The 10,946-nt window shown below is 55.9% G+C and overlaps 1 protein-coding gene across 4 annotated transcripts; it reads right to left on the reverse strand.

Moving 5' to 3' along the window:
- Positions 1 to 281: 281 nt before the first annotated feature.
- IRAK1 (interleukin 1 receptor associated kinase 1) lies at positions 282 to 9,122 on the reverse strand. 4 transcript variants are annotated; one of them, XM_090264359.1, is made up of 14 exons: positions 8,924 to 9,122; positions 8,674 to 8,841; positions 8,420 to 8,551; positions 8,198 to 8,301; positions 7,841 to 8,026; positions 7,545 to 7,609; positions 7,251 to 7,365; positions 6,712 to 6,830; positions 6,025 to 6,232; positions 5,544 to 5,609; positions 3,822 to 4,058; positions 2,763 to 3,186; positions 2,127 to 2,270; positions 282 to 1,088 (listed from the first exon to the last, which is right to left on the reverse strand). In XM_090264359.1, exons 1-14 carry the CDS (start codon positions 9,057 to 9,059, stop codon positions 1,027 to 1,029), a joined length of 2,166 nt encoding a protein of 721 aa, XP_090120485.1. In that variant the 5' UTR covers positions 9,060 to 9,122; the 3' UTR covers positions 282 to 1,026. The 4 variants fall into 4 exon arrangements, with proteins under 4 accessions (XP_090120485.1, XP_090120484.1, XP_090120486.1 ...); XM_090264358.1 differs by having other exon boundaries at positions 7,841 to 8,029; XM_090264360.1 differs by lacking the exon at positions 7,841 to 8,026.
- Positions 9,123 to 10,946: the final 1,824 nt, after the last annotated feature.

Raw genomic sequence — 10,946 nt, forward strand, 5'->3', positions numbered from 1 at the left:
GGAACAAACTCCACAAGTACGACCAGAGATTGAAACATAAGCTTTTATTACTCCAGTACAACTTGGACTTCACCAATGCCTAGCTCTGTGAGGCATGTAGTGTGATTCATGATTGTGGACACAAAGTCATTGTAAGCCTATGCTATATAGCCTTGGGCTAACTTTCGAAGACACTCAGTTACATGAGTCTCAATTGCTTTTTCCTTCTTTTCTGCCTTGCTCCCAACTTCTTGCCTTGGGGCTTCTGTTTGGGTAGACACAGGACTCAGGTCTAGGCAAACCTTGGGAAGTAGCCCTTCTGTCACCATCAGTGCCTGGGCCTGATGCTGAGCCTGTGGCCTCTGGAACCTGACTTGGTTTGGTACCTGTCTATAGCACCCAGGAGTGGCCTGGCTAGTAGGCTAGCTCCCAGCTGCTCAACGAAGCCTACAGACACTGGCCTGATGGGGGGCACTGCTGGAACTCTCGGAGGTATCTCAGAATTCTTTACTTCTAGCTAGTGGACGAACCATTGGCCACACCTCACTTTTCCACATTACAAGTGGCTGGGAGGACCCCAGGCCTTATCTGTTCTATTCCACAGAGTGGCCACTTTCCCCTAGGGCTTCAGCAAAAGACAAAGAGAAGGGTTAAGGGCTGCAAATGCCTTGCCCAAGTCTCAGGGAACTGGCTCCCCGTTATATGTCATTGCACCAATGGTCCCACTCACTTCTCTTCTCTGGTCTGTGCAGCCAGCAACGTTCAGACATGCATTCCTCCCCCTACACTCCTCTGATGACATTGGCTTTCCTCTCCCCCAAATGTGGGACTGAAGGCAGGCCTTTGAGATGTCCTGCCCCACCGAGAGCTCCCAGCAGCCACCCCGGGTGGCTCTGAGCCCAGCCTGGGCTACCACCTGCTCTCCCCTGTGAGGCTGGGGCCCCCACCCTTACTGCCCACAGGCTCCTGAGGGTTCATGTGCTATGAGAACTTCCAACCATGAGAACTTTGATTTCTGGGTTTGGGGGATCTGCCCAGGTGAACTGATCAGCTCTGAAATTCATCACTCTCTTCTGGGCCCTGCCTGTGTTGGTGTTCCAGGCCCAAGCCTACAGAAGGAGGAGGAAATGCCAGTTAGTAAATTCGGGAGGCTCCTTGGCTGCTGGAGAGCTGGTGTAAGGGCTGGGCCATGGTTCTGCCTCAGTCCCCAGGGTGCTCTCTGGAATGCGGGGTTTCTATTCCTAAGCAGAGGTTCTTTAAATAGCATCTGGAAATGGAAACTGCTTGCTGGAAGCAAGGGGGGCACTGGCACTTTAAGACTAAGGAAAGGTGTTGTTTCAGGAGGTGAGGGAGCTAGGATAAGGCTTTTCACAGAATATACAAGTTCTTAAGGGAGGCATGGGGGAAGCCTGGGTTTCTAGGCATTCCTAGAGGGGGTGAGTGGCCTGGCTTTGCGCTATCCCCACACCCTTGGGGAACAGGGGCCTCATCAGTGCATAATCAGAAAAAAAACACTGGCCCTGGCTGGTGTGGCTCAGTGGATTGAGTGCCAGCCTGCAAACTGAAAGGTCATTGGTTTGATTCCTAGTCAGGGCACATGCCTGGGTTGCTGGCCACGTCCTGGCTGGGGGTGTGTGAGAGGCAACCGATTGGTGTTTCTTTCACACACTGCTGTTTGCCTCCTTCCCACTCTCTTTAAAAGTAAATAAATAAAAATCTTTTAAAAAAAGATTTTTGTTTTCTTAGAAAAGTATTTATTTTTTTTAAAAGGATTTTATTCTTTAATAATATTTTCTTTATTTTAAAAAAGATTTTATTTATTTATTTTTTTAGAGAGCAGGGAAGGGAGGGAGAAAGAGGGAGAGACACATTCATGTGTGAGAAACACCGATTGGTTGCCTCTCGCATGTCCCCAACCAGGGACCTGGCCTGAAACCCAGGCATGTGCCCTGATTGAGAATCAAACCTCAAACTGGCGACCTTTTGGTTCGCAGGCTGGTGCTCAATCCACTGAGCCACACCAGCCAGGGATAAATAAAATCTTAAAGAAAAAAAAACCCCACTCTGCTGTTTGGGGCTGACACAAGGAAGTATGCTTCAGCAGCCCTGGAGGATGGCCATTCAGCTGCAGAGCGCACATGGGGTACCTGGGAGGGAGCTTGATGACAGCAGCTGCAGGCTGTCTAGGACCCCATCCTCGTACAAGGCCAGCTTCTGCACCATCTTCTGTCGGGCTGGGTTGATAACAATCTGCGGTGGTCGTGATGACGCAGAGCTGCCCAGGAGTGATCCTGGGGTGGAGAGAGCGCCCTCTTAGCTTCAGGGGCCATTATCCCTAGGAACTCCTCACTGACACTTCTGGTCTCAGTTTTCCCTGCCCACCCCCTCCTCTGCCCACCGCCTAGCTTCCTGAACCTTTAGGACAGAAGTCCTCAGTGCCCTGAGGGCAAGGCCCAGAAAGGGCTGTGCCATGACCCCAGCTCCCTGCTAGGCCAGGAGCCTGGTCCTGAATAGAGCCCTCCTTGTTCTCAGCTTTCAGGAAGTGAGCTCCTGGCCTCCTCTTACCCACATGGGGAGATGAGACAGCACCAACCTATCCTCTGAACCCCTTCCCAAGGCCAAGCAGGCCACCTGTCCTAAGGCAGAGGCCTGGAGCTTGCTAGGGAGAGTGAGCTGAACAGCAGGCACCAGTTCTCTTATCCCAGAAGCTGGAGGTGAGAAGTATGGGGACTGTTGCCAAAGGAGGTCCCTGGTCCCTATCCTGGGCACCTGTCCCTAGCTACCTTCCACAGCTGTGGACCAGGGCTCTGGGCCGCTCCCCCATGTCAACTCTCGGGCGGGATCCCCTTGAGTACAGCTGGCCTGTCCAAGGGGTGTTGGGGCCCACGTGGCGGCCCCTTGTCGAAGGTTGTCTAGCAGGACTGGGCCTGCAGGGCAGCTCGTGGTCAGGTGCCAGGAATGCACGGCAGCAGACAGGTCAGACACACTCTCGTCACTCTCCACTGGCTGGTTGGGGCCTTTCTGGAGCTGCTCTTGAGCCTGGGCTGGGGCTCCTGAGGGTACTGCCATGGGCTGCAAGGGCCTGGCACTGCTGGTGATGGACATATAGGAGTTCTCCTGTGGGGAAGGGGGGCTGCGGCTGGCAGCCTGTAGCTCCAGGGATGGCCCTGCCACTGCTGCCTGAAGCTTCTCCAGTCTCTCGTACACCTGCGAGGAGAAAGAGGGGTCTTAGGGAGAGTGGCTTGGGAGGGGTTCCCCTTTGACCCTGGGCAGGCCAGGCTTGGCCATGAAGACCAATCACAGCCTTGGGGCTTGGGCTGCCATCTCAGGCCCCTCAGGGCTGCTCTGGAGCCTGCAGGGACCATTAAGCTGGGACACCCTGCAGCTGGGAAAGCTCTGTCCCTTGCCCCTTTGTCCCTCCCAGGAGTGCCGAGACACAGCCACCAAAGCTAAGGACTGACAATGGCTGCTCTGTTTTCTAGAAAGTGAATCTCACTGTTCTGTTGCCTTCAAATGGGGCTTCTCTATCCTCACTGTCAGAAGGAAAGGGGGGGGCAGGGAGGGAGCAGAAAAAGGCAGGTGCAGTGGTGCGGTACATCCAGAAGGGGGTGCAATAAAAGTCCTTTGACTCTATATACCAGGCAGGGTTCAGTGGGGGTCCCGCCACCCCAGGCAGAAGCAAAGGGTGAGTGAGAAATGTATAAAGAGACTCTGCCTCCAGAAAAAGGTCAGGCAGGTGCTGTTTGGCTCACTTCATGGCATCACCAGAAATACGGGGTTTCCAGCAGACCACTGCCTCCACGGTGCCTCAAGTGCTATCTTCCCCTGCCTTTCCCCAATACCTGGGTCATGGGGGGTCTCCTCTTAGCCCGGCGGTGCAGGCAGCAGCAAGCCAGCTGGCCCAGGGCCAGGCCTAGCTTGGCTGGGCATGGCCCAGGCCTGGGGTCCAGGTGCTTCTTGTAGATCTGGGTGGCAATTGGGACAGCCCAGGCATCTGTGGCCAGACCCTCTTGGAGTGTGGTCTGGGTGCTTTTCAGGGACACCCCGGCCTCCTCAGCTTCCTCTTCCACCAGGTCTTTCTGTGGGACAGGTAACTGTGAGCATGGCCACTAGGGAGGCTGTGTCTTCGGCTGAATTTCCCAGGCCCTTGGTCACTGATTCCTGTGATCTTTCTTCAGATTGATTAAGCACCCCCTGTGTATCCAGCACTGCCCCAGGCCCTAGGCATACAGCAACAAACAGAATAGCCTTGGCCAACTTTCACAGAGCGGGCTTCCCAGAAGAGAGAAATGCCAACAAGCCTATAAAAGCAACGGCAAACTGGTGGAGGCCCATGAGCAAATGGCACCTGAGCTCGGATCAGAAAGCATGGATTAACCAGAGAGGGCAGAACCAAGAAGGGACATGTACCATGGAGACACCCAAGGACAGAAACAGGACTGGAGGCCACCTTGAGTTCTGAGATGGGAAGGACCAGGAGGAAGCACCTGAGTGGTGTGTGGCTTTTCAAGCCCTAGGACAAGCAACAGGGAGCCTAGAGGACAGACAGAAGGCTGGTGGTGGCCAGACCTGGGAAATTGAGGCTACGCTCAGGCATTGAGTCTTCACCCCAAACACAGTGGGGAAGCAAAGAGGCTTCCATGATCTCTTAATGTTTTTGCAAGATTAATTTGGCTGCAGCACAGAGAACAAATAGGAAGGATTCGAAGACCAAAGAAGGACCCCCTGAGGAGTCCCGAACAGTAATGGAGAGCAGCCCCAGTGGGATGTGCTGATGGGTGTGGAAGGTGAAGGAAGGAGAGCTCCTGTCTGGCTCCCTGGTTCCTGGCCCATATCCAGTGATGGACAGAAACAGCCCCAAGCAAGGAGCAGAAGCAGCTGGAGGTATACCAGTTGGTAAAGTGGGAAGAGCAAAGGTTGACCGAACACGTTCTGGGCCCAGAAAGAGTCTAAGTGCTGCACGGGTATTAAGTCTATTTCCACATGGGGAAAGGGGCCCAGCAAAGAGCAGGGATTTGCTCCAAGACCACCATCAAGCTGGGACTAGAACCCAGGTCTCTTTCCTCCTGGCCCCGCCTCAGTCCCTGGTGAAGCAGATAGGAACCATGGATTAAGGGATGGGGGCAGCTTAGACCTGCCGCCCCAACAAGGAGTATTCATCTGCAGTGTGCCTGGTGGGGCCCAAAGGAAGGCTTCTCAGAGTCTGCCCAATTCTCTGCCACAGCCTCTCGCAAAGCTCCTGTGTTGTGTTTTCCACTGTAGCTTCTGGTCCCAGAGCACTGGGACTACCCTGCTGGGATACCCCCTCCCCTCCTCCCAGCCCAGGTGGGATCTGGAAAGGCCCAATACATCTACTGAAGAAAGACAGATTTGTCCTGGTCAAGGTAAAGGAAGCTATTTGGGGCCCTGCCTATTTTCAAAGATGAGTCAGCAGCAGCAAAGGCTGGCTTCTGTGGGGTACTGTGTTCCAGATCATTCCACCCTCCAGGGCTGCACCTATTAGTTGCCAGGAGCAGCACCTCCCTGACCCTTCCTCCCTCCCTGCCCCACCTCAGGAGGCTCACCAGATACTTGGTCTTGTCACCATGCATCCTCACAGCCCTCTGGCCAGCCAGGGTCTCCAGAACCACCTGGAGAGAGAGCAGGATGGAGAACATAGCAGTGGCTTCTGGGATGGCGCTGTCCCAGGCCTTGGTGGGGAGGGCAGCAAGCAGGGGTGGTTTGTGGGGTAGACAGAGTGGCCTGACCCTTGGACAGGCAGAACAAGATCAGCTCCCCGCAGGAAAAGAGCCAGATGTCCTGGACTGAAGCTTTGGCAGTTTGGAGCACCAACATGAAGAAAAAGAATGCAAAATGACATATATGAAATGAGGTACTGGGCCAAGGAAGGGGTCTATGCCAGGGAGGGAGGGGCCTGTAGCTGAAGCTCCGTTAGGTTCCTGCCAGGTTGGCCTCTGGCTCTACATGGAATTCTCCAGACCCTCCTCTCTTGGTCTGGCCACAGCTCCCCACCCCTCGAGCCAGCAGAGGGAGGCCGTGGCTCACCACGCCAAAGCTGAAGGTATCCATGTCCACAGCCAGCCTCCCAGTCTTGATGTACTCCTCAGGCAGGTAGGCCAGGGTGCCACGCACGGTCTGAGTCCGGGCCACGGTGCTGCTCTGACCAGGGTTGGCCCCTGCAAAACGGCTGAGACGGGCCAGGCCAAAGTCTCCTAGCTTGGGCATCAGTCTATCATCCAGAAGGACGTTGGAACTTAGGGGAGAAGGTAAGGATGTCAGCGCAGTTCTGGCCCCAGCTTGCTCTGCTCCCCACACCTGCCTTGCCCTGATGTAATTGGACTTGGAGCCACCAAATTGAACCCAGCCTACAGAAAGTGCTTGATACTGTTTAGAACAGTCCAGCTACCTGAGAGGCTGGAAGCAGCGCCCAGAGCTCCCTTGCACAGTTCAGAGGGACTTGCCCTTGGCCTCTGCTTCCACATCTGTCCCATGCCAGGTACTCAGTGACTCTGGGCTCCAGCTCTGATGTCCCAGGCCTCAGGGCTGCACCCTGTCCCCAACCTCTGTCTTGAATAGGAGAGGGCAGGCCTATTCTCATGAAGGGTACTCAAGGTGGGGTTCCTCTGGACCAGACTCGCTGCTAGTAGATTTGGGAGCATCACTGCCTTGCCATAGACTCCACTCATGCAGCTCTCAGGGGACCCCAGAGGCTGGGCTGTGTCCCACCCTTACCTCTTGACATCTCCATGGATGAGGCTGGGGCTGTCTTGATGTAAAAACTGAATCGCCCGGGCCGTGCCCAGAAGGATGTCCAGGCGCTGAGGCCAGGAGAGAGGGGAACAGGCCTGGATCTAGAGCAACAGAGGGAGCAAAGGGGCACAGGGGAGGCTGGGGGCCACCGTTCCTTGACTCCAACCTTCCCTTCATCTGTTACCATGGTATCTAGGCAAGTACTTTGCTCTCTAGGCCTTAGTTTTCCCTTCTGGAAAATGATGAGCAAAATCTCCATGAGCTACTTCACAGGAGAATCGAGACTAAGCTATTCCCACTGCTTTATAAAGCATGCTGGGAAAACAGCTAGGAACGTGCTTTCTGGAGTCATCACAGAATTTGGTGGTTCTCAGTTCCTGAAGTTCATTTGTTTGCTCCAAGGTGAACAGGAGATCGCTGTGCCAGGGGGGCCCACTCATGGAGGCTGAGAGCCAGGTTCCTGCCCCACTCCACCCTGGCACTATAGGTCTGGAGAAGCATGGTAAGCTGGGTAAGACTACCTGGAAGTGGAGGTGGTCCTCTAGGGAGCCATTGGGCAGGAAGCCATAGACAAGGCAGTAATAGCCACTCTGAGCACAGTAGCCAGCGAAGTCCACAATGTTTGGGTGACGAAACCTAATTGGAAAAGTGGGGCCTGAGTGCTCTGGCCCCCAGCCTCCACTGCACTTTCCATCTTGCTGTTGCCAGGGTGAGCAGTCCCTATTGGCCCCTCAGTTAGGCTGGGCCTGGCAGGCTTCAGTCCGAGGGAGCTAGGTCCCATAGTGTGCGGTCCTGGAGGGATGCCCAAGGCTCACCGTGACAGCTGCTCCACTTCAGTCAGGAAGCTCTGCTTCACAGTGGTCCACTCGAGGTCTGCCTCCTGTAGCCCCAAGAAAAATAGGGAGGAGGCAGCATGAGGCTCTCACAGCCAAGGTTTGATGGCTACTCCCAGTGCTGTCTCTCTTGAGCCCAGAATAACCAAGGAGCTGGGGACCTTGAGCTGGGGAATCAGAGAGCTGAAGGAGCTGTGTGGGAAGCAGGGGGAGCACCAGAAAGGTGAGGGTCTGCTGTCGGCCTTCCAGGACCGTCACCAGGATGCTACTACACTCACCTCCTTCAGTTTCTTCACAGCATACACCGTGTTCCTCAGTACAGCCCGATACACACACCCAAAGCCTCCCTCCCCGATCTTCAGCTTCTCTGAGAAGTTTTGGGTGCCCTGGGAAATCTCATGGAGGGGCCAGCAGAATGGAGAGGGGTGGGTCCCTTGCAGGAAGGACACTGGGTTCTCTGAGCTCTGCTGTGGAAAGAGATCCCAGTCAGGTGAGGTCCTGTCTCTTCCCCTCAGCCCTGGCCACAAGCTCCCCCCACTGCAGCTGCTTCCCAGCTGGCCGTGCTGGGTGGACTGCAGCTCTCTGGATTTCTTGTTCCTTGTCTGGAACCTTTCACAGGGGCAGGACCCACCTACCTTTGTAGAAGAGAAGGCTAGAGATGGTGGTGGTGACTGTAGGACAGCAGGGCTTGGAACAGGGCTGCACTCAGGCCCAGGATGGGTCTGGGAGTCTGGAAAAGCTTCATAAAGACACCAGTGAGAGGCAGGCAGAGACCAGTGGCAGGGTCCACAGCCACGGTCATAGTCAAAGTGGTCTTTTCCTCAGGTTCATCAAGCCCAACACTGGAGCCCTCTTACCTGGAGAGAGGAGGGTGGAAGCTGATGACTGCAACTTGCCAGGGCTGGGGGCCTTGGCCTCAGAGGGTTCAGAGATGCTTCTGGTCCTCGGGTTGGTGGTGCTGGAGGGTGGGAGGGGGACGGGAGGGTGCCCTGGGATGTTAAGGAAGGAAAGCATGTTTAGGCCCTGACAGGGGGGAGGAGCCCTGTGCGAGGCCTCCGGCTGGTTGTGGTGGTGGTAGGGGGTGTCCCAGGTCCCAGGGCTGTGTGCTCACAGGCCATGATTATGTCCCTCGCGCGAAGCAGCTGCAGGTGAGTGAGGATGTGCACGAGGTCGGCCACACGGGCGTTTCTGTTGATCCAGGGCCACAGGACGCTGGCAGTGCGCTGCCCGGAGCGTTCGCACAGCCGCAGCTCAGTTTGGTCACGCACAATAAGGGCAGCTGTGGGACAGGGGGAGTCAGGCCTGGGCACCGGGGCCCAGGCGCCCTTCGGCCCTCCCCAGCTAGGCCCGCCACCACCTACCGAACTGGCACCAGTCGCTGGGCTCCAGGGCGTCCATCACTTTGTAGAAGCGGCACATGACCCAGGGTGGCACCTCGTACAAGAAGTGTTGGGCGCCGGGGGCCGCGGGGTCCCCCGGGCCCGGGCCCCCAGCCATGGCCGCCAACGGCGCCACCAGGCTGGGGCCTCTTGGGGCCTCGGCCGGCCGGGTCCGCGGACACTGACTCACTTCCCCTTTAAGCCAGCCTCGTGTGACGCCCGCCTGGGCGGAAGAGGCGGTGCCCGGGACTCCACCATCTTGCCCACTGCGGCTCCCGCTACCGCCCTCAGCCACAGGGGGGCGCCACACGTGGCCTCTTACCGCGAAGGTAGCACCACTGCGCGGGTGCCCGGCGCGCAGGAGGTGGTGGTGGGGGCTTCTTGGAGGAGGGGCCGTCCGAGCAGGGTTCTGTGGGACGGAGGAGACCGGTTTCCAGCACGGAGGACGCAGGTTATGGGGAAGGCATGGGATGTCCCAGAGAGGGCTGGAGCCGGGCCTTGTAACAGTAACGGGGAGGTCCCCACTAGACGTTTTGGCTTTATTTGGGAGGCAGTGGAGAGTAGTCAGAGATGCCGGCAGTACAGGGTCAGATGTGGGTTACGTACACAAAGGCCCTTTGGCTGACTCCCGTCAGCAGCCCTGTGTGGCTGAGTGTAGTTGAGAACGGTCTAGAAACTTGTACAGCAGCCTGCTCCAGCTCAGCATTTTCTCCCACTTCCTGTGCTCTGGATCCCCTTTTCCGCTCCTTGAGGAACCTGCACCAGGCAATTGTTACCTCTTAGCAGTATCCTCCCCTTTTCCTTCTTTGTTGGATACTTCCCATTAGCACATGAACTGTGTTTATCTCTCTTAAAAACAGGATTTTGGCTCCTGCTCTCTTCTCCCTCTTGTCATGTCATGTTTCTTGAACCCCCTCACCCGCTGTGAGCACTGCTTCTCCTACCCTCTTTTCTGACAGTGGACAGGTACCAAGCTTAGTTCCCACCCTGTCTGACATCTTGGCCACATTTGTCTCTCATGCCCATTCCCACAATGCTGTGCAGCCTCCATTCCTTTACTCCACACCAGCAGCCACTGTTCTGCTGTCTCCCTGAACATCTCTGTAGTCCATCTCCTCCCCACCTGCCCACGACCCTCACTACCACCTCTTACCTGGATGAATGTGCAGGCTTCTTGACTGCTTCCCTGCCTCATCTCCGCCTGGGTGCTCTTTCTCAGGCACAAGTCAAGCCACGTAGCTTTCTTGCTTAAGAACTTACTGTACTGTCCAAAGCCTTCTGATCGGTCCCAGCTCTTCAATGCAATCTCCACCACTGTTATGATGTGGCTGCCTCTGCCCTCCCACCTCATTGTGCACATGCCAGCAGCCTTAAGCCATCCAAAATTTCTTAGGGTCCTGGGAATGGGCCAGGGCTTCTGCATTCATAAGTTTGCACTTGCAGTTTCCTGGCCCTCATGCAACAAGGTTGAGTTCAAACAGCTCCCCAGGTAGAAGCTAGGGTAAAAGCTTCCTAGGCCCCTCTGGCAGAGCTGCCTGCAGCCCCTGATATTCCTGGCATCTCTGGTGCATCCTTCTTGAGCCTCCCCCACTAGATGGGGGAAGAGCCCACAAGCAGCACCAGGTGCCTTCCTCTTTTGTTTCTCAGGTAGGTGCATACTTGGAACGCAACAGGTCTCTTTCCCTCACTATCCCCTTGTCCTCTCAATCCTGGCCCCAAAGGGCTCCCCTCCTACCCAGGCTGTCCTCCCAGGGACTTAGGGCTGTTTCCATAAACAGGGTATGACCAAATATGGGCCTCCATTGGAACCTCTTCCCAGAAACCACAACCACTCCCAGAGTATGGGAAATTATCATGCACGCACACATCAAGCTCTAAGGGAACAGGCTCTTGGTCCTACTTGCTCACTGCTGGACTGCAGCACCCTGGACAGGCCAAGCACACAAGAGATGCTCAGTACACACAGGTTGAATTTCAACCCTTTGTTTTAATGTTCAAGTCCAGG

This window comes from Furipterus horrens, unplaced genomic scaffold (assembly GCF_987537825.1).
Source record: "Furipterus horrens unplaced genomic scaffold, mFurHor1.1.pri manual_scaffold_17, whole genome shotgun sequence".
In the NCBI taxonomy this organism is placed as follows: Eukaryota; Metazoa; Chordata; class Mammalia; order Chiroptera; family Furipteridae; genus Furipterus; species Furipterus horrens.

Coding starts and splice junctions, on each gene's coding strand:
- IRAK1 (XM_090264358.1), bottom strand. CDS start 9,059: ATGGCTGGGGGCCCGGGCCCGGGGGACCCCGCGGCCCCCGGCGCCCAA. Junction 5,610..6,024: donor ATACCTTCAGCTTTGGCGTG/GTGAGCCACGGC, acceptor CTCTCTCTCCAG/GTGGTTCTGGAGACCCTGGC. Junction 1,089..2,126: donor GTCATCAAGCTCCCTCCCAG/GTACCCCATGTG, acceptor CTCCTTCTGTAG/GCTTGGGCCTGGAACACCAA.